Source organism: Idiotropiscis lumnitzeri, chromosome 12, assembly GCF_059441095.1.
Source record: "Idiotropiscis lumnitzeri isolate Australia: NSW breed Sydney's pygmy pipehorse chromosome 12, RoL_Ilum_1.0, whole genome shotgun sequence".
NCBI classification, from domain to species: Eukaryota; Metazoa; Chordata; class Actinopteri; order Syngnathiformes; family Syngnathidae; genus Idiotropiscis; species Idiotropiscis lumnitzeri.
The window spans coordinates 5,568,365-5,593,415 of record NC_142402.1 but is presented as its reverse complement, the minus strand read 5'-3'; the positions used below and the strand labels follow the sequence as shown (position 1 = coordinate 5,593,415).

At 39.9% G+C, this 25,051-nt stretch overlaps 1 protein-coding gene across 2 annotated transcripts; it reads left to right on the top strand.

Annotated features, from left to right (window-relative positions):
• Positions 1 to 2,027: 2,027 nt before the first annotated feature.
• On the top strand, positions 2,028 to 23,157 carry LOC148325603 (myosin-7-like). Of its 2 annotated transcripts, XM_088310946.1 has the most exons (40): positions 2,028 to 2,151; positions 4,742 to 4,774; positions 4,967 to 5,016; positions 5,116 to 5,323; positions 6,126 to 6,269; positions 6,397 to 6,553; positions 6,642 to 6,669; positions 7,066 to 7,171; positions 9,120 to 9,212; positions 9,316 to 9,379; positions 9,485 to 9,583; positions 9,693 to 9,796; positions 9,908 to 10,046; positions 10,129 to 10,247; positions 10,420 to 10,569; positions 11,296 to 11,466; positions 11,563 to 11,872; positions 11,946 to 12,025; positions 12,116 to 12,321; positions 14,598 to 14,721; positions 14,821 to 14,957; positions 15,073 to 15,328; positions 15,399 to 15,641; positions 15,833 to 16,009; positions 16,092 to 16,237; positions 16,312 to 16,402; positions 16,468 to 16,857; positions 17,952 to 18,078; positions 18,151 to 18,269; positions 18,347 to 18,543; positions 19,481 to 19,664; positions 20,008 to 20,173; positions 20,260 to 20,384; positions 20,481 to 20,789; positions 20,880 to 21,083; positions 21,186 to 21,482; positions 22,279 to 22,383; positions 22,455 to 22,550; positions 22,639 to 22,773; positions 23,030 to 23,157. In XM_088310946.1, the coding sequence occupies exons 4-40, from the start codon at positions 5,123 to 5,125 to the stop codon at positions 23,048 to 23,050; spliced, it is 5,820 nt and encodes a 1,939-aa protein (XP_088167072.1). In that variant the 5' UTR covers positions 2,028 to 2,151; positions 4,742 to 4,774; positions 4,967 to 5,016; positions 5,116 to 5,122; the 3' UTR covers positions 23,051 to 23,157. The 2 variants fall into 2 exon arrangements, with proteins under 2 accessions (XP_088167072.1, XP_088167073.1); XM_088310947.1 differs by lacking the exon at positions 2,028 to 2,151 and having other exon boundaries at positions 4,460 to 4,774.
• The last annotated feature ends 1,894 nt before the right edge of the window (positions 23,158 to 25,051 follow it).

The following is a 25,051-nucleotide window of genomic DNA, read 5'->3' as shown; positions in this document are numbered from 1 at the left end:
AGTCATGAACGCATCGTACGTCACCGGGTGTGTGTGGGTGTGTGTGTGTGTGCGTGCGTGTGTAACAAAATGAGGCGAGTTGCCAGTTCTGTCAGTCAGCTGTTTGTTTTGAACTGCACATGACTGTCTGTGTATGGTTTAGCTCAACCACTGGAGGAGTGACTTCATATCTGCCTTTCTGCTATCAGGTGTGATAAGTGAACTCTCTCAAATACTCACTGTGAGTGTCTGCATTGTGTCTACGTTGCAGAACAGTGTGGTCAGGAATGATATCAAAGGTTTATAAATATCAATCAGATGTGCTGTATTAATAATGTGTGCAAATGCTCAAAAACAAACATATAAACAAACATGAACAATGCAGAAATTATCTCCTGTTTCCTACATTCCTAGAAGTTCTTGAATGCCCCCACGTGGCTGCTTGTTGCAGGTGTAATGCATGCATGTTCTAGGAAGGGATGAAAGAAAAAGGGTCAAACTTTGAGACCAAATACCAATTTTCTATACAGATTGTCTTCATCAGGGTCAAAGGAAGATAGAACCATCCGTCCCAGCAGACTAATCTGGGAGGTGGCTTGCTCTCTGGACTGGTTGCTGACCAATCACAGGACACATAAACAAACAACCCTTCACAGTCCCATTCACATCATAAGTTGGTTGGTTGGTTGATTATATATTCATTCAATCAGCTTCAGTAAAAGAGATCAGAACAGTTCTTCGAGAACATAAGCCAATCCAAAGGCGTAGAATGAAGCTGAAGTTTATGAAGCCAACGCCTTTTTTACGGAACAAAGCATACGGTATTTCAACAAAGAAAATAATTTACCACAAACCGCCCAACAAAACAAAATTCACCACAAAAAAAAAATAAAAATCATAATAAAATCATAACTAATCTGCGATAACTCATGATGGGTTCTCTTGCATCCGTAAAGGCCTCAGCACACCAATCCGATGTCGGCCGTCGGAAAGTCGATATACACGCTGTCTGTTTGTTGTAGCGAGCAATGTCGGAAAGCTGGACCCATTGTTGGGCCGTCTGGGGAGGTGGCGTGTTCATTCGAATCAACATGAAGAATCGGGTCAAGCTGTTGAGACAAATGATCACTGAGATTGGTTGTCAGCTAGCGAATCAGCACTGGACGAGAACGGGAAGTGATGAAAGCGGAGAAATTGTGAAAATTCAAGCTATTCTGGAACTAAATCAACTTTGCTGATTTTTCACATCTCCTCTATGGACGCAATCGCTGGCTGGAAAGAAGAGCGCAAAGACGAATTAATCACTGTCTTTCAAGAAAGACTGCCGTTATTCGACTTCGTGAAAGGCTAAGCAGCGACCGCCACATCCGTAAATGCCGTCTCCGTTGGCTTTTGCGGTGCGTTCTCGGTTATTTTCCGGTCCGACATGCCGACTACAAGCCCGACACGACCGTTGGCCGCGATGGGAGATGTTGGATTGGTGTGTAGAGGCCTTAAAAAGTATTAAAAGGCATTAAATACATGAATATCAAAAACAAGGCCTTATTTGGCATTCAAATGTTTTAAATTGGTCTTTCAAAAGAAAAATCTTAACACACAAGTATAATTTCATGACTATAAATAGTCTCGAATATCAAAATAAATTGGGATCTGAAAAAACAAAAAATAATTCTGAGGCAGACGTGCTAGCCACAAGGCCACCAAGCTACAGAGATATAATTTTTTTTAATACTCAGCAATCAGAAACAGAAAGATTCAATAATAATTTTGACATTTTAGGTTACGTATGGTACAACAGCATAGTATCATTTCACCGCACATTTGTTCATCGTCAGCGAAGCATATCGATACAGAGTTTCATTCAATTGCGGTATTTATGTTCTCGTACCCGTCATTCATATTTGGATGCGGATATCTACATTGGTATTATTTATGTGGAAGGGCAATGATAATAATAATAATAATAACAATAATAATAATAATAATAATAATCATCATCATCATAATAATTGCAACATGCAGTGAGGTTCTCAAATGCTAATAGAGCTTATAAAATGTTTATTTTCAAAAGGCTTCCAGGAAACATAAATGAATTTTGACTGTGTCCAATAACAGTTAAGGCATTTGTTGAATGATTTACCTTGAGATCAAATGAAGAACAAGAAAGAAAAAGTAAGTTGAAAAAATTTGAACATAGTTGTTTGATTAATTTGAATGGAAACTGCTTACTATTTTAATTTTTACCTTTTGAAAATGATGTTCTTGAACAACTATGAATTATTCTCAAGGATATTTTAGGACATTCTAATCAGATATAAATCTAGACTACTAAATATCGATGACTTGTTGAAATAATTCTGGACAAGTAATACTTTTTTAAATTTGTGTATTCATAGAATTTATTTAACATCTCACAGTCTTTTGCTTATATTTATTTACAAACAAATGCTGCATCATAGGACATAACTTTTACTTGTTTTTCTGAACAATAATTAATGCCTTTACATTTCATAGCGACACAAACATGCATGAATACACAGGTGAACTTGTACATAAATGTAATTGAGATCACTTGTGTCGTAGATCCGCACGAATGAGCCTGACATTGCCGTTCAGCTGCTCTTGAACAGCTGAGCGTATGTATGACATGCACGACATTCGAAGGCGGCACAAATTAAAATGTGTATCATTCAACATTCATTGCTTTCAAGTATGTCCAGGAGTTATATTTGTTTCAACACTGTGAGGGGCCACACAGTTGATGACAGAAGAACTGTCAGCAGTGACCAATGTAAACAGAAACAAGAAAGGATGCCCGCACTGAGCGCACAATAGAAGGGCGTGTCACTATTTCGGATTTGGTCCAACCGCTTAAGTCTGTCAAAGTGCTGTCACAACGAGGTGACCAGCAAGTCAATTAGTACACGACGACACCTCGCCCTTGAAAGCACTGAAGAAGAAACACATTCTTATTATCTAGTGTTAACATTTACGCTCATATCCTGCTTCACGTCAGGGAATTGGGGGCCCATGGAAACAAAATGTATTTGGGCTGCACACTTCAATGGCTCTGGAATCTCCATCACTTTTCTCCCCCGATCTGGATGAGTATGAGAAGAGCTATTGCAAAAAAGATCAACAGTAGAATGCTCAGATGGGAATTCTCCTCGAGGTCATTCCAAAGTTGTTTAATGGCTTTGAGGTCAGCTCGCATACATTTTTCCACAGCAAACGTAATATTTCTTAACAAGTCCGAATCATGCACTCCAAAATGAGTTTGAGCTTTGGCCCTCAGGTCGTCTGTCAATTTAGGCCCGGTTCCTCCGGGGCTCCATGTTTCATTTATCCCAAGTGCAATTTATTTAATTAATGGCAACTAACACTTAGTTTGCTCATTTTCTTAATTAGCATTGCTTATTTGCACATCTGCATGTCGCACTTTTTGCAATAACTGATAATCGTCTACTAGAAATCAGCTTTTTATTTATTTATTCATTTTAATTGAGTTTTCAGTTTTTGTTGTTCTCCTGCAGCAAAGTTAATTTCCCTTTAAGGCATGATAAAGATCACCTAAAGACAGCTGCATTTGGCTCCAGCACATCAGTGATCCTTGTGAGGATAAGCAGTTCAGAAATTGGAGGGCAATGAAGAGATTCTGGTATTGAGACTGACTGACATGCTAAAACACAAAATGCATGACAATGAAAAGCATTCAAATGTTTTATATTTTGTCACTGTCCTGTAATGCATTTTTTTAATTAAAAAAAAAAAAATACATTCATGGGGATTCCGCATTACAGACACCCCACTAACATGAAAATCAAAATTAAAATGACAAAATTGGACAGAAATGTTTTTCACAGGACAGCGATGATGTGTAAAAAAAAAAAATCAAGCAAGTGTACCACAACGCCATTAGCGACCAATAATAATAACAACGCTCATAATAATAGCGTTTCAATAATTAAGATTCAATGAAAGTGAAGAAGTCAAAACTCAACCGCTGATTGATTGATAGATGTGTTTTTTCATGGTGACGTCAAACAGAGCATCATAACACTATTGAGGGATGAACGACGTCACAAGAGATGATTAGATGGAGCATGGTGCATATTAATATTTATGCAATGAGGCACCAAAGTATATGCACAATACAATACAACTTTATTTTTATAGCACATTTCACAACAGTTGGAGCTGTGAACCACCTCATACAATATAATATAAAATAGCAATAATACAGCAAAAAACACTGAAAGCAGGAAATTACAAATTATTGATACTAACTCATATACAGCGGATAACAGAAAACAGCAGAACAGCCTCATGTTGGGTGCAAGGGGGAGCATGCACCTACACACTCACATATTCAGTGTATCTGTTCTCACAGGCATCTTCAGAGGCATTTCCATCCTCTCTTAGCCTCACTTGGAAAAATGATTTCACAGAACAGTTGATAGACAATCGTGGTCAAAACAAAGATAGTGGGGAGTCTGTGCTTTGGATGACTCACATACGAGTTATGCGGGAGAAAGTTCCTGGCGACGTTCCCAAAAAGTCACATTATTTGGGCGTGAGCGGTCCGGACAAACAGGCAGGGAGGGCAGCCAAACATGGGAGAGCCATGTCACAAGTGATGAAAGTGATGGGGAGCCATTCGTGTGTGCGTGTGTGCGTGCGTGCGTGCGTGCGTGTGTTTACAAGTTAGGGTGGTGGCCTATTAAGGCAGGGTTATCAGGGTTTATAAATTTGATCCCTGCAGGTTGCACAGCTGCTTCTTCTTCACCTTGATCTTGTAAGTTTGCTCAATTTTCAGTATTTCATCGATAGCATATTTTTTCTCATGTCTTTCATCTTGCTACAAAATAATGATCGGATGTAATTTAGACTTTGTTACAACTGGTGTAAGTATTTTACATGCGAATGAAATTAAGACATTACAGTAAAATCCTGTTAACTATTTTCTTTCCTCTCTTTGTATTTGAAGGCCTTTTATACTCAAGTCTTCTTCTGGCTTCCTTGGACTTGAGCGCACTGGTAACTTATACTTGTATACATTTATATATATATATATATTTAAAAGAAAATGTGGGGTAAGTATTTTTTCTATGATGTCCTTAATCTCTCCATCTCCAGTGCAACCATGGGGGATGCAGAGATGTCTGTGTACGGGACAGCCGCCCCTTACCTGCGGAAGTCCGACAAGGAACGCATGGAGGCTTCCACTCGTCCCTTCGACATAAAAAAGGAATGTTACGTCCCTGATGCGGTGGAAGAGTTTGTGAAGGCTTCCATCACAAGTCGAGATGGGGACAGTGTCACTGTGCAGACGCAAAATGGAAAGGTCAGTGGTCGATTACATTTTAAATACCAACGCCAACATTAAGTGCATTATAGGATTAATGGCCATTCAAATTGAATTTTGTCAACATTACCGAAAAGAAGGATTACAAAAAAAATATGTCTGAGGTGAGAAGGTGATTAATTAAGACATCAACATTAATTACCAAACATGCTTAGATGTTTTGCCTCTGTATAATGCACATGTGTCAAACTCAAGGCCCGGGGGCCAGATCTGGCCCGCAACCTCAATTTGTGGCCCTCAATGGGCAAATCATGTGCGTCAACTTCCTGTTTCTAACACACTTTTTTTTTTTTTTAACAACATTGAGATATGAGATATTTATTTGTAACCAATCCTCCCCTTTTAAAATAAATTGAAGAATTGTTGAACTAACAATTACTGACTGGCTTTGCATCAATTTGTTGTGCGTATGTGATAATGAAAGGTGATCATAAATTTATATGGGTTCACAGTCATAACGGCCCTCTGAGGGAAACCATAACTACAATGTGGCCCGTCCACAAAAATGACTTTGAAACCCCTGGTATAATGTCTCTTCAGTGGCCGAAAAAAATTACAAAATAAAGTAACACTTAATAGATAGAGTTTCTCAGTGCATCCTCGTTGTCATAGAGCAAGTGCTCCTCCTCACACTTTGAAGTGAGCAGCAGTTTGAAAATGTTGTCAAGTCATACTAAAAATACAACTTTTAGTGTAAAATGACAAATTTGATCTAAAATATACAATTTCATTGAACGCATGGTTGACGGTTAAATGGTAACACTGAATTCATGTTCCATAGACGGTGACTGTCAAAGACTCCCAGATTCTGCAACAGAATCCTCCCAAATTTGACAAGATTGAGGACATGGCGATGCTGACTTTCCTCCATGAGCCTGCTGTGCTGTTCAACCTCAAAGAGCGTTATGCAGCATGGATGATCTATGTAAGTTAAACTGCAATATAAACAAACAATTACAACGTCGATGGCAACATACAGAATTAGAAGAATGTATTCCAAAAAGAGAACAGTAAAAGAACTTATTTCCACTGTTTGATTGATTGATTGCCAGACCTACTCTGGGCTGTTCTGTGTCACGGTCAATCCCTACAAGTGGCTGCCCGTGTACAATCAAGAGGTAGTTGTTGCCTACAGAGGAAAGAAGAGGACTGAAGCTCCTCCTCACATCTTCTCCATCTCTGACAACGCCTACCAGTACATGCTGGCAGGTAACAACTGTACCAACAATAAATCTTAAGCAAAAACATAGTTTGGACAAATTCTAATACTAACAACTTGACAAAACTTGTTTTGTAGATCGTGAAAATCAGTCAATTTTAATCACGTAAGTATCTTAATTAATCAATGTATCATTATGTTGACCTCAACATTATTTTGGTAATTTTGGAGTGTCTGCACTTAAAATGCTCAGTTTTGGTTGACACCATAAGAGAGATTACGGTGGCGCAATACATTTCCCTCCACAACTCTTTCTAATAGTATTTTGGTTATCTTATAAACATAGCTGAGTGGCAGAACATTATAAAAGGTATTTTCTTATTTATTTACTTTGAACACATATTGTTGACTAAATATACCTCCTGAAAATCCATTACTAGTCAGTCAAAACTGAGCATGTGCAGCTTGTATTTCATCTCATAAGACTGTGCATGTACTCCCAATAATGTGTTGAGTTTCTAAGGTATGTGTGGCATATTGACAACTAACTTTGTGATTACAGCGGAGAATCTGGTGCAGGAAAGACTGTGAATACAAAGCGAGTCATCCAGTATTTTGCAAGTATTGCGGCTGGAGGCGTGAAGAAAGATCCCAATGCCAAAGACAAGGTACACAAATAATGAAGACAAAGATGTGAGATGTTCACGCCTCAGCCACCATTCACTGAATTGAGACATATTAAAGGAGGGGAAGATCCAAGATGGGCCATTTTTCATTAACAAGCTCAGTTTATATATTTTCTGATCAGGAAACTGAAATTAGTTATCTATTTTTTTAATCTATTCATTTTGGAGAAATTAAGAAATATGTAATGACTTAAAAAATGCCTACTTTGAATGAGGAATGTGGCCACACCCCCCTCAGCTCTTCTCATATAACTGCGAGAATTACCAAAGGGACCGATTACAAACTCTCCATTGGAAATCATTGCACTTTCATTGCTCTTAACGTGCATAAACGGTGGCACCAAAATTCACGTGGACATCCCATGACCACTTCAATATATCAAAAGGATTAACCTCTACGTGGCTGATTTATATGAGAAAGAGGAACTGTGGAAGTGAGCTGAGCTACATAGACACATAGTCACAAGACATTGGCACACTGCTTCTTTGCTACTGTTAGCTGGGGAGGGAAGGCGGCAATGATAAAGATCCATGCACGCCTGCTGGCTGCCCGCTGCCAGCCGCCGTCTGCCTCCCGTGAGTTGACAAAACTTTAGCGGAGCTAAATGTCCGAAATATAATCAGTTGAAGATCATGTGCGCATTCATGCTCTCGTCCGCTTCAGCCTGTAGAAATGGACAATCGATCGGCACAGTATTTTTGATTTTGTCGAGGTGATCACTTGAGCTCATGTTTGATGTCAATAAATCCAAACTATTGTGCAGAACGCTTTTCTACTTTCATAGGTTGAAGTGGACAAGAGTAGTAATGTGCATTTGCATTTTGGTGGCGATTGGTTTCCGTTTTAGACAACAAAACTGACAAAGTGAGCAATATTACCTTGCTTGCCTCCCTGCTGTGACGTAGACAGCTGAGACCGGAAAAAATTAAATAAAAATAAAAACAATAATAATAAAAAAAAATAATAAAAAAATAATTTAAAAAATAATAAATAATAAATACAATGAAAATTAACCAATGAAAACCAGACATTGCTTTTGAATTGTGGTTCAACAGAATTACTTTTAAAACGTATGATACAGGCCTGCACAAAATCCACAGAAAAGACTGAAAATAATTTGAGCCTAGGGACATGTTCAACTGAGGTGTGTCTTCTGATTAGCATCACAGGTGTCGTTAAACATGTAATCAGTCAGTCTTGCTATTTAACGGGTAACAAGTAGTCACTCTGCTGTTCAGTGACATGCACACACACTAGATATGGACCAGGCAAACCAAGGAGAACGCTGTTGTAGAAGATAAGAAAGAAATTATAGACAAGCATGTTAACGGTGACGACTACAAAGAGATGAGTCTCCTCTGATTGCAACTGTGCATATCTTTCGCAAATTTAAGATCCACAGGCCTGAAGACAACTTCCCTGGATGTGGCCGCAGGAGGAAACCTGATGACGAATTGAATAAACTGTCTATCATACAGTATATACACATAGACAAAATGATTATGGAAGAAAAAAATAAATATTGAAAATTGAAAAATGAAATTGTGGTTCAACAGAATTATTGAAAACTCATGAAACTGGCCTGGGGAAAAAAGATGATGCTCTTAATTTAATATTTTGTTGCACCACCTTTTTGAGACAACCACTGCAATCAACGATTTTTGTAACTTTCAGTGTGACCTTTGCACCTCCAGCAGTTTATTTTGTTATTAGCTAGCAAAATAGCTAGCTAGCTAATGTATAGTTAGATAGCTAGCTAGACTAGTGCCTGGAAGTATTTGGGGTTGCACAGCAACATCCTCAGGTACAGAGAGGGTGTGCACACTTGTTGCTCGCTCCATGTCAGGTGACTTTTTACATCCAGTGTTAATAGATGGATCGATAGAATGACTCTTTTTTTTCAAGATAGCCACACTTCCTTTTTAACAGGGGACCCTGGAGGATCAAATCATCCAGGCTAACCCTGCGCTGGAGGCTTTTGGAAATGCCAAAACCATTAGGAATGATAACTCATCTAGATTTGTAAGTCGATATTTATTTTTGCATGTTTTTTTGTTGTAACAATACATAACAATATCCTATTAGATATTAAGAAGTCGTCATGTGTACCAATTCCATCCATCAGGGTAAATTCATCCGAATTCACTTTGATACCAGAGGAAAGTTGGCTTCTGCTGACATTGAAACATGTAAGAAGAAAAACCCTGCTAAATTATACAGATTTTTTTCAGGTGCTACCTCTTAAAAAATACAATTTGACCAAATGTATCAATATTCCATTTTCAACCTGTTAGACCTTCTGGAGAAATCTCGAGTCACCTTCCAGCTTAAGGCTGAGCGAGACTACCACATCTTTTACCAGATTCTGTCCAACAAGAAGCCAGAAATTCTGGGTCAGTTCTGTTTGAGCAATGAACACTATCAGGCCATCTGCTATGTTTTTCTTTTATGCATTCTGTTTTCCAACCGTCTTATCTTTGTGCTACATTCCTTCCCATTCAGAGATGCTGTTGATCACAAACAATCCTTACGACTACGCCTTCATCTCTCAGGGGGAAACACAAGTGGCCTCCATTGATGACGCAGATGAACTGATGGCCACAGATGTCAGTTCTTCTACCTTTTTCACCCTTTTTTTTAATTTCGAGGATGTTTTTGCTTTTGTATCGTACAAATGATCTATCATTAAAATTGTTATACCATCTTCCCTATGATAGAGTGCATTTGATGTGCTGGGCTTCACACAAGAGGAAAAGAACTCTGTGTACAAGCTGACGGGTGCCATCATGCACTATGGGAACATGAAGTTTAAGCAGAGGCAGCGTGAGGAACAGGCAGAGGCTGATGGCACCGAAGGTCAGATTAATACTGTCTCAAGTCAACGTAATATCACACAAGTAAGTAGTTTAACTTACACTCATTTGATTTTCATCTTTAGATGCTGACAAATCAGCTTATCTGATGGGCTTGAACTCTGCTGACCTCATCAAAGGTGTCTGTCATCCAAGAGTTAAAGTGGGAAATGAATGGGTCACTAAGGGACAAAATGTTGCCCAGGTGAGAAATGAGGAAATTCAACTTGTTCTTTGTCAAAGGAAGAAGGTAGATGTTAACTGCTGTGTTCTTTTATTTTTTTATTTATTGATAAGAGCTTGTTCTACTTCTCACTCGACTGTGCAAGTTATCAAAATGTTGTGGCCAGTCGGTGTTTATTGTTGCTGTCTTGAAGGTGTACTATGCTGTTGGAGCGCTATCCAAGGCTGTTTATGAGAAGATGTTTCTCTGGATGGTCGTCAGAATCAACCAGTCATTGGAGACCAAGCAGCCTCGACAATATTTCATTGGAGTTTTGGATATTGCTGGATTTGAGATCTTTGATGTGAGCTGTGCTTTTGGTTTGTTATGAGTAAAAAGGATATTTGAGCCGCATGTATGGCTTTATGTACATTTACCCCAAGAATGGGAACTGTGAGGTCAGTTTCTTTATTTTTGCTGCATACTGAGAACAATTTGATCACCAAAGTATTAAGATTTAAACGTTTAATTTCATTAATTTACATCTAGATCATATACATCTTTGAATATTGGAGCCTTTTTATTAATCATACACCATTTTTTGGGTGAGCAAACATGATGGAAAATATTTGAAGAAACCCATTCATTTAAGCCACTTTGTTTGCTCAAAGTACATCAAGCCTGTGACACACAAGTCTTTTTCTTTTGTGCTACTTTTCCAAGTTTTAACGCCACCTATTTTGGTCGTATGCTTAGAGCAGTTACTCCAGTCTGTCTCCTCTTTAGGTAAAAGGAATGCTCTTTAGGGTTTAGGTCTGGAGACTGACTTGGCCAGTCTAAAACCTTGAAATTCCTTGCCTGATTAGCTCTTCTGATATTTTAGCCATGTGTTGCATATGAAATCCAAATCTAAATATACATGGGAATATAGGCCTAAATCCTGCTTCTCTCATCCATCTTTTGATGTCAATGCTGAATGTTTTCTTCCGCAAAAACAAAGAAATTTACCTTAATGTTATAATACATTTAGAGGGCAGTGTACAAGAGCAGAGTTTCTAATAAACAACCGATTATCCACTTTCTATTCTAGTTCAACACATTTGAACAGCTGTGTATCAACTTCACCAATGAAAAACTGCAACAGTTTTTCAACCATCACATGTTTGTGCTGGAGCAAGAAGAATACAAGAAGGAAGGCATTGAATGGACCTTTATAGATTTTGGCATGGACTTGCAGGCCTGCATTGACCTGATTGAAAAGGTGAGAGACTGGTCATAAGTGAATCAGATTTTATCATTTTTGTAAAATGCTCAGCCTAAGAATGTTTCACTACATCCCATCTTTCTGTCTTCTCAGCCCATGGGCATCATGTCCATCCTTGAAGAGGAGTGCATGTTCCCCAAAGCCAGTGATGCAACCTTCAAAGCTAAACTGTACGACAACCACTTGGGAAAATCTGGCAACTTCCAGAAGCCCAGAATAGTCAAAGGGAAACCAGAGGCCCATTTTGCCCTGATGCATTACGCTGGCACTGTTGATTACAATATCAACAACTGGCTGGTGAAGAACAAGGATCCTCTAAATGAGACTGTTGTTGGACTTTACCAAAAGTCTAATCTCAAACTATTGTCGATACTCTTTGCAAATTATGCTGGAGCAGATTCAGGTACCAGTGTGTAGATTTGTAACTTTATCGAACTATAACATAATTTTATAATTTCATAATTTGCCGTGAACAGCTATGGCTGAAGGTGGTGAAGCCAAGAAGGAGAAGAAAAGAAAGGGTTCATCTTTCCAGACTGTTTCTGCCCTTCATAGGGTATTTTTCAGATTACTTGGTCCTTAATAATCATTCTACATGAAAAGTACTCATTGCTCTAAATCATAACAAATACATCCACATTAATAGGAGAATCTGAACAAGCTGATGACCAACTTGAGGTCCACTCACCCCCACTTTGTACGCTGCATCATCCCCAATGAGACCAAGACTCCTGGAGCCATGGAGAACCCTCTGGTGATGCACCAGCTGCGCTGTAACGGTGTGCTGGAAGGCATCAGAATCTGCAGGAAGGGCTTCCCCAACAGGATCCTATATGGAGATTTCAAACAGAGGTAATATATACTACACACATACAATATATATATTATACAAATATAAACATAACATGGATTCACATTTTATTCTTAATTCTGAACATTGAGATGGAAAATAGGTATGCGCTAGATCAGAGGACCCCAAGCTTTTTTTTTTTGCCGCAAACGGGTTCATACAACTCGAGAACTTTTGCGGATTGGGTGCTGGCGGCATAGTTTTGATGATTGTCGATAGGTGGGTCTGTGCGACAAGCTTCGTACGTGCTATCGTTACTCATTTCACTAGATTGCGTGTTAAATATTTGCATAGTGCGGCAGAGACAATTAGCATCTTAACATGCATCAACTGCAGTTTTTTTTTCGTGGTTAGGGACCACTGCGCACAGAAAAATTCAGACAATGACTGCGCGATTATCTTTAGTTATCAATGTTTGATCAGAATATATGGATTTCTTTCCATATAGAGTAGTCGAGAGCTTGTTGCATTTAAAAAAATATAGGCATCATGATGTGTGATGCTCTGGAGGTAAACTAATAGCTGCATCCACAAACTGATTAAACATTATAAGAATCTTATGCAGATTCAAGTCTATATTTTAGCCTTACGACACCGCTATACTTGGTGTTTCAAATTCTGAGCTCTGAACATGGGCCAAGTGACGTGTGGTAAGGTTCATGACTGGTGAGGCACTACTCCTCTGGAGTAGGATATAAAAATATGAACCCAAAACAGAAGATGAGCCTATACTTATATTTGGACTTTCATTGAAACATGTTTCTAATAGATGGCACGTGGATGACTGGTTAGCACGATGGCCACCCAGTGACACATAGCAGAGGTCATGGGTTCGATTCCGGCTCTGGCCTTCTTGTGTAGAGTTTGCATGTGCTCCCCGAGCCTGCGTGGGTTTTCTCCGGCTTCTCCGGTTTCCTCCCACATTCTAAAGACATGCATGGCAGGTTGATTGGACACTCTAAATTGCCCCTAGGTATGAGTGTGAGCGTGGACGGGTGTTCGTCTTCGTGGGCCTTGCGATTGGCTGGCAACCAGTTCAGGGTGTCCCCTGCCTACTGCCACCCTAGTGAGGAGAAGCGGTATCGATAATGGATGGATGTTTCTATTAAGATCAAAATTGAATATTTGAATATTCTATTTTCAATGCTTTTAATTATGTTAAATAAATTCCACAAACGTCAACGTCACTGATGTAGTTTTTATTTTTGCCCCCAGATCTCTATTTTTTTTAAAAATAAAGCAAGTCCCTGATCTTCCCTTTATATTTAATATGTTATGAAAGGCCCCATTTTGAAATTGCTCAATCCCTGTCAGAATCAGTAATGAATTTGTCGAGTTATGATGAACTTATTGGAGCCAAACACGGTGACCTCAATACAGGTAAATGGAAGCGATTGCTGTGAACATATGGCTCAAGAAAGCACGTAGGTCTGCAGTCCTCAACCAGCTGAGGCTTTCTTTCATGTTTATGTTGTCTATGGGCTAGTTCTATGCATTGCGCCAATGTGGCGCAGCACTGCCACATACCGGCAGCGACAATGTACTTCCTTGCTTCCAAAGAAAATCAATGTAAAGTATGGACCACAGAACTAATAGAAATTAAGTTAAAGTAATCATTGAGTATTTTTTTCCTTTTTGTAACTCTTCACATGCAGAGAATAGTCAGCAGGGGGTGGCAGTATCTCACTAGCCTACCCTGACTGCACGTCCCTACCAAAATGCAAATGTTTTATTTTATGTGGCATTATGGTTGGCCGATAGTGTAGAAAATCCACCGCTGAGTTCTGGTTGGGGTTTCATATCTGAGCTCTAGCCTTCCCTTGCACATGTGCATGGTCTCGCCAAGCTCCCGTGGGTTTATTCAAGGTACACCAGCTTCCTCTCACATTCCAAAAACATGCTTGTTGGGTTTATTGGAGACTCAAAATTGTTCTTCATTGTGAATTATGGCTGTCTGTAAGTCATTGGTGACCAGTCCAAGGCGCACCCTGCCTCTCACCCAAAGTCAACTGAGAGCCCAGGTCACCAGCTACTTTAAAATGATGGTTGGAAATGTTTTGTTACACTTAGTTTTTGAATGCAAATTTTACATTTAGGCTAAGTTGAGGACTTAATCAATAGAACCTATTATTTCTGTTGAACAACTGGACTTTATGGTACCTAGGCAGTAAAGAGAATATCTGGTGGCATATATTTCATTTAATTGCTTACAATAAAGTGATCTAATTTTCAGTAAATTGCCTTCGTTATACTAAATGGACCTAATTTAATCTCAAAGGTATCGCATTTTGAATCCTGCCGCCATCCCTGAGGGACAGTTCATTGACAGCAGGAAAGGAGCTGAGAAGCTCCTTGGTTCACTGGACATTGATCATAACCAATACAAGTTTGGTCATACTAAGGTACTACATTTTGTTCTTTCTTTTTTTTTAAGGATCATTAAACATTACTTCTATGGATCAGCTGGAAATAAAAGTAATGCAACATTCTGACATTGACAGGTGTTCTTTAAAGCGGGACTGCTGGGTCTACTTGAGGAAATGAGAGATGAGCGTCTCTCCAAAATCATCACTGCCATTCAAGCGAGATCTCGTGGTCTTTTGTCTCGTATTGAGTATCAGAAGATGGTGGAGCGCAGGTATCTCCTCTTTCATATTTGTACAATATCATCAATCCATCCATAATAATATCAAATATTATAGTGTTTTATTTTATATACCATTAACATGACTGGTTCTTCTACTTAAATTCAGAGATGCTCTATTAGTGATCCAGTGGAATATCCGTTCATTCATGGGGGTCAAAAATTGGCCCTGGATGAAGCTGTTCTTCAAGATCAAACCACTTTTAAGATCTGCTGAGGCAGAAAAGGAGATGGCCAACATGAAGGAAGAATTCCTGAAGTTGAAAGAAGCTTATGCAAAGTCAGAAGCACGAAGAAAGGAACTCGAGGAGAAAATGGTTTCTCTTCTCCAAGAGAAGAATGACCTGCAGCTTCAAGTTCAAGCAGTTAGTACAGCACATATAACATACTAAGCATTCCTGGAGGTTGTTGTTAATAACAAATGTGATTTGGCAGGAACAAGATAATCTTTGTGATGCAGAGGAAAGATGCGAGGGGCTGATTAAAAACAAAATCCAAATGGAAGCAAAAGCCAAAGAATTAACTGAACGACTGGAAGATGAGGAGGAGATGAATGCTGAATTAACAGCAAAGAAAAGGAAGCTGGAGGACGAATGTTCTGAGCTGAAGAAGGACATTGACGACTTGGAGTTAACTCTGGCTAAAGTGGAGAAAGAAAAGCATGCCACTGAGAACAAGGTATGTGCTGTTTGTTTTCATCTCGTATTGTTTGTTTCCTTGAGTGAGAAGCATGGATCTGGATCTGGAGCTGCTCCATATCTGAGTGAGGGAGAATTTTTTCTTGTGCGCAAGTGTTATCGTTGAAATTGAATCCAAACCAAAAATGCACAAATCATGCCAATTTTGAATTCAGATTTGTCACATTTCAGGTTAAGAATTTGGTCGAAGAAATGGCAGCGTTGGAAGAAATCATTGCCAAGCTGACCAAGGAGAAGAAAGCCTTACAAGAAGCTCATCAGCAAACACTGGATGACCTTCAGAGTGAAGAAGACAAAGTCAACACTCTGACCAAGGCTAAGTCAAAACTAGAGCAGCAAGTGGATGATGTATGGATATCAAATGTAATAATTTTCCATTATTATACTGCTGATATCAACGTCTGTTACTTTCATGTTTTTTTTTTTCAAGCTTGAAGGGTCTCTTGAACAAGAGAAGAAAGTTCGAATGGACCTTGAGAGGGCAAAGCGGAAGCTAGAGGGTGACTTAAAGTTGACCCAGGAAACTCTTATGGACCTAGAAAACGACAAACAGCAGTTGGAAGACCGTTTGAAAAAGTAGAAATCTGTTGGGTCATTTATTGATCAATGTAACTAATAAGGAGCCTTAATAATCCTTCTTTATGTTTCAGGAAAGACTTTGAAATCAGTCAGCTGAATGGTAAAATTGAAGATGAGCAAGCCATAATAATGCAGCTACAGAAGAAGCTGAAAGAGCTACAGGTAAAAACTGCGTAATTAGATATAAAACAAATTATGAGTAAATATTGAACTGTTTTAACAAACAGGCTCGTGTCGAGGAGCTGGAAGAAGAGCTTGAGGCCGAGCGAGCTGCTCGAGCCAAGGTGGAAAAGCAGAGAGCAGACTTGGCCAGAGAGCTGGAAGAGATCAGTGAGAGGCTGGAGGAGGCCGGTGGAGCAACATCTGCCCAGATTGAGATGAACAAGAAGAGGGAGGCTGAGTTCCAGAAACTCCGCAGAGACCTGGAAGAGGCCACGCTGCAGCATGAAGCCACTGCAGCCACGCTGAGAAAGAAACAAGCTGACAGCGTTGCTGATCTGGGGGAGCAGATTGACAACTTGCAAAGAGTCAAGCAGAAACTGGAGAAGGAGAAGAGCGAACTCAGACTGGAACTGGATGATGTCGTCTCCAATATGGAACATATTGTGAAGTCTAAGGTAAATCATGTTGTAAGAGTAATAGAGCAAACATGTTTATTGAATACTTGAGAGTTGCGACATTCAACATAAGACACACATTTTATTAGAATTTTGTCAGGTGGCAGTTAGTCTGCTCAATTTTCTTTTGTGTCCACTGAATGAAAAGTGCTAACAATAATTGTGGCCAGTGGCACAAAAAGGCGGTATGCACAATGATGCTGCATAGGGGCGCTGCACCAGAAGGGGCGACAAACCGATGGGAGTAAAATGATTTCGAGTAGATACTGTATTGAATGTATATAACAGCTGTATGTTTACGGGTATTCAGATAATCAATAACAGAGGCACGTCACTGATTAGGTGCCCCTCAGCACCGTGACGTCACCTCCTCTCCTCTCACCTCAACACAAACACGCTTCAGTGTGAGCCCCCCTCGAGCATGCTGGAGGGTGAGTGGTTCCATTTGAAATGTCTGGAGTTAAAGAAGGAGAGGCAAAAAATAAAGCTCTCAGGGGCATAAAATTGCACAAGAAAGCGGGAGAATGAGAACGATTTTGCAGTGACGTATAACAGGTTTTTGTGGTTAAAAGACAGTAGGGCAAGTTATGCCAGCGTATCAGGAGGGGGCTTGTAAATATTCAGGGTAGATGAAAAGCTACTGGTAGAATGACAAGTTCCTGTTGTCTTGCAAATGTGTACCGAGTAGTACTTAAAATTGAACAGATTGTCAGTAGAAAATTAAATGGATGGTGAATCAAAATGGATAAAATAGATAAATTATAGAACTTGGATTATAGAAGAGCTACTTATGCCTGTCGGGACACCAAGCTGTCAGGAAATTTTCTCTTCATTTTGGGATTAACATGGCGGCTGACAGGAGTCATTTTTGATATGTGGTTTGACTGCTTTTGTATTTTTGAAACTTGACCACTACAGAGGACGTATTGAGCGTAACTCAAAATAAGTTTGTAATAAGAGTCTTAGTATAAAATTAATTCTTTATAAACATAGAAAAAGACGGAAGGAAAAAAATGTCTGTTATGCGTCCTAAGAAAGTAGGCAGTTCCACCCCTGATTGTGGTCTGTTGTACTGTATCTTCTTTTTCTGATAGGTTTATTTGGAGAAAACGAACAGAACTTTGGAGGATCAAATGAACGAATACAGGAGTAAGTGTGATGAACATCAAAGATCCCTCAATGACTTTAGCTCACAGAAAGCAAAGCTGCAAGCTGAGAATGGTCAGTAAAACTACACAAGACAAGATGGAAATTGTTCAATACCCAATTACAAAGTGTATAAAACCTTTCTAGATGAGTATTTCAGACAGCTTGAAGAGAAAGAAGCTCTCATTTCCCAGCTGACCAGAGGAAAGAATTCTTATAACCAGCAACTCGAAGATCTGAAACGACAACTGGAGGAAGAAATCAAGGTTCGGTACCGAGAACATTAAAATAATGTCACTGTGTGTCTCAATAAGAACCACTTTAAAATGGTCTATTCATTCAGGCTAAGAATGCTTTAGCCCATGCTGTGCAGTCCTCTCGCCATGACTGTGACCTGCTCAGAGAGCAGTATGAAGAGGAGCAGGAAGCCAAGGCTGAACTGCAGCGTGGCATGTCCAAGGCCAACGCTGAGGTGGCTCAGTGGAGGACTAAGTATGAAACTGATGCCATCCAGAGGACTGAAGAACTGGAAGAGGCTAAGTAAGTCCAATATTCGTACATTGCCTGAAGTCGCAACTAAAGCATGTCACTTAAACTAAACAACTGCCAGTAACGTATCTTCTCACCACATTGATTATTGATGAGCAAAAACTGATGGAAATGACTAAATTGACTCTTGTCTCTTCAGCTAATGAAAAGTGCAGTATTATGATTATTACAAATACTTACGTTACTTAAGTAGATTTTTCATGAGATGCATGAGATTGGCAAGTGTGCAAAGTGCATTTATTCAGGTGAACTACAAGATTGCCTTGCAGATGATCGAGTCAGCCGGACATCTGACATGGGCAATCGGAGAAGGCCTTGCGCCCCTGATTATATGCCTGCATCAATGTCTTCTCAGTTTAAGCATTACGCAAGTTCCTAAAAGAGGGAAACTTTTACGTGTGGAGATACATTTTTATTTTCTTTGTACCAAGTTATCAAAATTAATTTATCCATCCAGTCTCTCTGTACCAGGTCGCGGCCGTGCTAGAGCCTACTGTAAGCACAAATTAACTTTTATTTTTTTCCTTTCATGCTTAGGTACATTTCCGCAGCAATGCTTTGTATTTTTTATTTATTTATTATTAATTACTTTTACTTGTGTAAAAGAGTTGAATCAGTACTTGTACTTTTAGAACTCTGTACCTCGACAGTGTGAGTTACTTTGCTACTTCTGAAAAACATTTGAAAATTATAACACAAAGCATGCTCAGTTGTGGTCAATTACTTAATCCTGTGTGTCATATTGTTCAAAATCAAAGGGACCTTTACTTTGGTTTTGAGAAATCATCCCTGAGGACTTGTAAAATATCACTTCGGAACATTGACCAGTCGAACACTGGCAAATAAAATTTGACCCCCCCTTTCAAGACAGCAAATCAAGCTCTCTCGACAAGGATTACGACTAAAATGAATCAACTTGAATATCCAGGAAGAAGCTGGCTCAGCGTCTTCAGGATGCTGAGGAGGCTGTGGAAGCAGTGAATGCTAAATGTTCCTCTCTGGAGAAAACAAAACACAGACTACAAAATGAGATCGAAGACCTCATGGTGGATGTGGAGCGGTCAAATGCTGCTGCTGCTGCACTGGACAAAAAGCAAAGAAACTTTGACAAGGTCTACCCCCCCTAACTTTCCACTCTCTTTTTTTATTCTGCTCAATTCAAACACACGTTGGTGGAATTATATTATGATGAGTAGATGTAAACAGTTGCAAGGAAAAATACATGAACCCTTTAGAATTAATAGAATTAAAATTTAGGGTAAAAAAAAAATTAAGGTTACAAAATGTGTACACAAAAATGGACAAACAGCCTGCTTAAACTATGAAGATCAAATCACATTTAAGAACCAATTCATTCAGAAAGTCGAGTAATTCCAAAGGAATCAATTACTTTTTCTTGCAACAGTATGTTTAGGTTGCAATTCTTGACCATGTGCTTTACATCTCAATTCTCAGGTTCTGTCTGAGTGGAAACAGAAGTATGAGGAATCTCAGTGTGAGCTAGAGGGCTCCCAGAAAGAAGCCCGAAGTTTGAGCACGGAGCTCTTCAAGTTAAAGAATTCCTACGAAGAGTCCCTTGATCAACTAGAAACTGTCAAGAGAGAGAATAAGAATTTACAGGGTAATATAAGGGAATTTACGTGACACCGATGGTATTTAATTGAGTTATAAAGTAACCAACTAATAGTAACTATTTCCCAACAACAGAGGAGATCTCTGACCTCACTGAGCAACTTAGTGAGGGAGGAAAGGCTATTCATGAGTTGGAGAAAGTTCGTAAACAGCTGGAGCAAGAAAAGGGTGAAATTCAGTCTGGTCTTGAGGAAGCTGAGGTATAAGATCATCTAAACTTTAGTTTGTTTGTGGTGTTTACAACCATCAGTTTACACCAGTACACACATGATTCAACAATTTGGCATCTATCGCAGGCCTCCTTGGAGCATGAGGAGGGCAAGATTTTAAGAGCCCATCTTGAGTTCAACCAGATCAAGGCAGAGATGGAGCGCAAACTAGCCGAGAAAGACGAGGAGATGGAGCAGTGCAGGAGGAACATGCAGAGGACTATCGAAACCCTGCAGAGTTCTCTAGAAGCTGAGTGTCGGAGCAGAAATGAGGCCCTGCGTTTGAAGAAGAAGATGGAAGGAGATCTGAATGAGATGGAGATTCAGCTAAGTCAAGCCAACAGGCAGGCAGCTGAGGCTCAGAAGCAACTCAAATCTGTTCATGCACACCTCAAGGTAAACTACTGAAAATACACCGTAGATAAAGTATACCGTAGATTACAGACTGGTTGCTAAAATTCACACGGTTGATGTCATCATATGAAGGATTGCCAACTTCAGCTGGATGACTCTGTCCGTGCCAATGATGATCTTAAAGAGAACATTGCAATCGTGGAGAGACGTAACAACCTCATGCAGGCTGAGCTCGAGGAACTGAGAGCAGCTCTTGAGCAAACTGAAAGGAGTCGCAAACTTGCTGAGCAAGAGTTGCTGGATGTTACTGAGAGGGTGCAGCTACTGCACTCACAGGTGAGACTGTGTTTACTGCACAAGACAAACATATGGTTTGCTTCTAAAACTGGACATCGCAAGTGCTTTGCACACATGAACAAAATGTCTTCAAATATTTAGAACACGGCTCTGATAAACCAAAAGAAAAAACTGGAAGCAGATACCTCCCAGCTTCAGACAGAAGTAGAAGATGCAGTTCAGGAGTGCAGGAATGCTGAGGAGAAGGCCAAGAAGGCCATCACAGATGCTGCCATGATGGCCGAAGAACTGAAGAAAGAGCAGGACACCAGTGCTCACCTGGAGCGTATGAAGAAGAACATGGAGCAAACCATCAAAGACCTGCAACACCGTCTGGATGAAGCTGAACAAATTGCAATGAAGGGAGGCAAGAAACAAATGCAGAAGCTGGAGGCCAGGGTAAGTGTAAGAACATTTCCAATTTGTGTGACTTATGTCACTCTTGTGAACATTTAGGCTTTTGGACAAGATACTATTTTAATTTTGCGGCTCATTGTTTGAGTAATGTATTGTAACTACAAGGTTTTAAAAAATATATTTTAAAATACAAATAGTGGAGTCACTATTGGAACCAATTTAAAAAGCTTTACAAATGTTCAATTTGCATGCTGCTATTTTAACATTCATAAACTTAGCTTGACTGTTCAAAATTAACAGTCAGTAGATCTATAACAGGTGGGTACGGTGGCCCGACTGGCTAGCACGATGGCCTCACAATACGGAGGTCATGGGTTCGATTCCGGCTCCGGCCTTCCTGTGAGGAGTTTGCATGTTCTCCTCGTGCTCGTGTGGGTTTTCTCTGGGTACTCTGGTTTCCTCCCACATTCTAAAGACATGCATGGCAGGTTGATTGGACACTCTAAATTGCCCCAGGGTATGAGTGTGAGCACGGATGGTTGTTTGTCCATGTGTGCCCTGCGATTGGCTGGGCACCAATTCAGGGTGTCCCCCGCCTACTGCCCGAAGACAGCTGGGATAGGCTCCAGCACCCCCGCGACCCTAGTGAGGAGAAGCGGTACAGATGATGGATGGATGGATGGATAGATATATATCATTATATCGTCATTCTGACTACTCATAGCTGAAATATATTTGGGAAACGCTGTATTCTGTAGCAATATTATTGAAACTTAGTTATGTTCCAACTTGTTTTTGTATGTTCAAATGCTTTTTTAAGACTTTTATTTGTGATTAGGTTAAAGAGTTGGAGAGTGAGGTGGAAATGGAGCAGAAGAGGAGTAGTGAAGCTGTGAAGGGTGTGCGGAAATATGAACGTCGTATCAAGGAACTCACCTATCAGGTTTGATGCTTTACATTAACACTGAGACACACGCTTTCTAAATTATGTTAATTATGCTCTGATATTGACAGACTGAGGAAGACCGCAAAAACCTTGCCCGTCTCCAAGATTTGGTTGACAAGCTGCAGCTGAAAGTTAAAGCCTACAAGAGATCTACTGAGGAAGCTGTATGTGTGAATACATTAGAAGCAATCTTGTTCTTGTTTCCCACCCAGCAGCCCATGAATGTCTGTCTTGTGATACCATTCAAAACAGGAGGAACAGGCTAATGTTCATGTGGGAAAGTTCCGGAAGCTGCAACATGAACTGGATGAGGCTGAAGAACGTGCTGACATTGCTGAGTCTCAGGTCAACAAGCTGCGCGCCAAGAGCCGTGATGCTGGCTCCAAGGTTGGAGCATGATGCACCCTGCAGCAGATACACCACCTGACCTTTACACATGCTACACTCTCGTGGCTGTATTTAATTTTCATGCTACTTTGAAATGGAGTCGCTACTACCTGAACAGGCCTGCTATTTCAGCACCTCGGATGATTGTAGCCAACTGTTCAATATATTGCTTAGTGGTACTAAAGCAAGACTAATCTGTAGACCTAAAAAGCTGTTTCTTTTGTTCCCCCATCTCCAACTTTCCTGACTGAAACAGAAAGGCTTTGAGGAGGAGTGAAGTTTGGAGTCTTCAAAAAAACCTTTTGCTTGCTGTGTGAAGTAGAACCCCTCAACTATCATGATTCACTACCTTTAGTGTCTAATAAAAGCTCATCAAGCATTGCACCATTCTTGTGTTTGTCATTTTCTTGTCATATATGCGGTTTAATGGTCATGTATTTATTTGCTAATATTTAGTATTCAACATGTGAATGATTTTGCACATCGCGGTGTTTAAAGTTTTATGCAGCCAGCAAAACTTGTCTTCTTTTCCCTACTCGTCTACTTTTTGGTACAGACAAAAAACGCATCCTGCTGGAATTTTGTCACCTCAGTGGATGTAAACCTCTGCATCATGGATGATTGGTCTGTCATTCAGTGGCTTTTAGCAGAGATTGTCATTTTGTCCCTTATTCCATACGGATACCAATTTTTGGGATGGAGGAGAAGTGGATTGTCGTCTGTCCCTTTAATAGTCCCTAACCGGCTCAAATACCGCGTGTATAGAATTCTAATATTTGCACTCGGAGCAGAATAAAATATCATAATGCTGTTGCGTGTGATGGCTTTTAAGAAAGAGAGAGAGAGAGAGAGAAAAGCAATCGCGGATGTGAGAAGAAGCAATTGAGAGCCAAAATAAGCATGTTACGTTACGTTTCATTTCAACAACGGGACAACGGATAATAAAAACAGCCATGTCGACAGTGCGACTCCTGTCTGCGTTCATCTGAGAATTTCCCTCATGTAGCAAGCGTCTGAGAAAGGTTTTGGTGCAATGCGCTTCCTGCATGCTTTGCACCACTAAAGATGTAAATCATAGCATTTAAAATGCATGTTTTAAGTAAAATTAATTTAATCTGTCCCTATTTTATTGTTTCATTACTTGCTATCCAGATTGCTGTCATGTAATAATTTTGACGTGACACCGTGTTCGTGAATGACGTGTTGACAAATTACTTCCCAACACTTTGTCATTGTATGAATGTAGGTAAATGTAAACTTGTTTTGCTGTTTCCAATAATTTAAGTGCAATTGTTGCTCACTGCCTTGTGAGCGCTTCAATAATAGATAATACCCCATTTAATAACGTGAAGACCCCCGGCTATTAATCCAAAGCGGCTGTATTAAGTACAAATCCGTTTTTGAGGCCGAATTTAGCTATTGTTGCATTTAATCAGGTGCTTTGTAGTCCCTGAATTACGGTAGGTGGATGTGAATAGGAAATTAGCCAGCTAATGAGTGTTAAGTAAGGTTTATGAATTTTGATACCCATTATTGTTAGCTTCACGTCTAGCTCTTAAATTTTTGGGGGGGAGTGGGGGAATAGGTTGAGGGGGGTAACAGAGGGTTAAATGCAAGGACAGAAGTGCTTTAAAAGGATGAAGATGGACGGTGAAGGAGGGCGATTATTTTTAGGAATACGGACAAAAAGGTAAGGACGGAAGGGTGCACAGGCCAGGTCACGGACGCAGGACGCGGGACAGAATGGCAAAATACAGTAAAAGGCCCATCTTTTCCTAACTGTTAAAACCAGCAGCAGACTAATTGCTATTTGCTGGTGAGAGGGACCGGGCTGACCCATAAATAGTGTAAATCTGCATGGAATCCATGACCATTGAAATACATTGGATAATAATAATAATAATAAATGTGTGTGCCCTGTGATTGTCTGACAATCAATTCAGGGTGTACACCGCCTTTTGCCCGAAGCGCAATCCTCGTGAGGAGATGCTTGGATAATGTATGTGTGTGTGTGTCATGTAGATGTGCAGAAAGTGTACATGTGTTTGTATTGAACAATGACGTCACTCATTTTGAGGGTTAACCAATCACAACATATTCGAAATACATGTGTTTTTTAGGGCCAGGTGTTTAGAAAAAAAACAATAATTTGGCCACAAGGCGGGAATACGCATACCCAATTGTTGAGTTCTATTTTAACATGTAGACAATCAAGGGATATGTCGTCATTGCTCATCTTGCGCTTCACACCTCACAAATGACAAATTACATTCTGGAT

Coding starts and splice junctions, on each gene's coding strand:
- LOC148325603 (XM_088310946.1), top strand. CDS start 5,123: ATGGGGGATGCAGAGATGTCTGTGTACGGGACAGCCGCCCCTTACCTG. Junction 11,467..11,562: donor GCATTGACCTGATTGAAAAG/GTGAGAGACTGG, acceptor CTGTCTTCTCAG/CCCATGGGCATCATGTCCAT. Junction 14,958..15,072: donor CAGAAGATGGTGGAGCGCAG/GTATCTCCTCTT, acceptor ACTTAAATTCAG/AGATGCTCTATTAGTGATCC.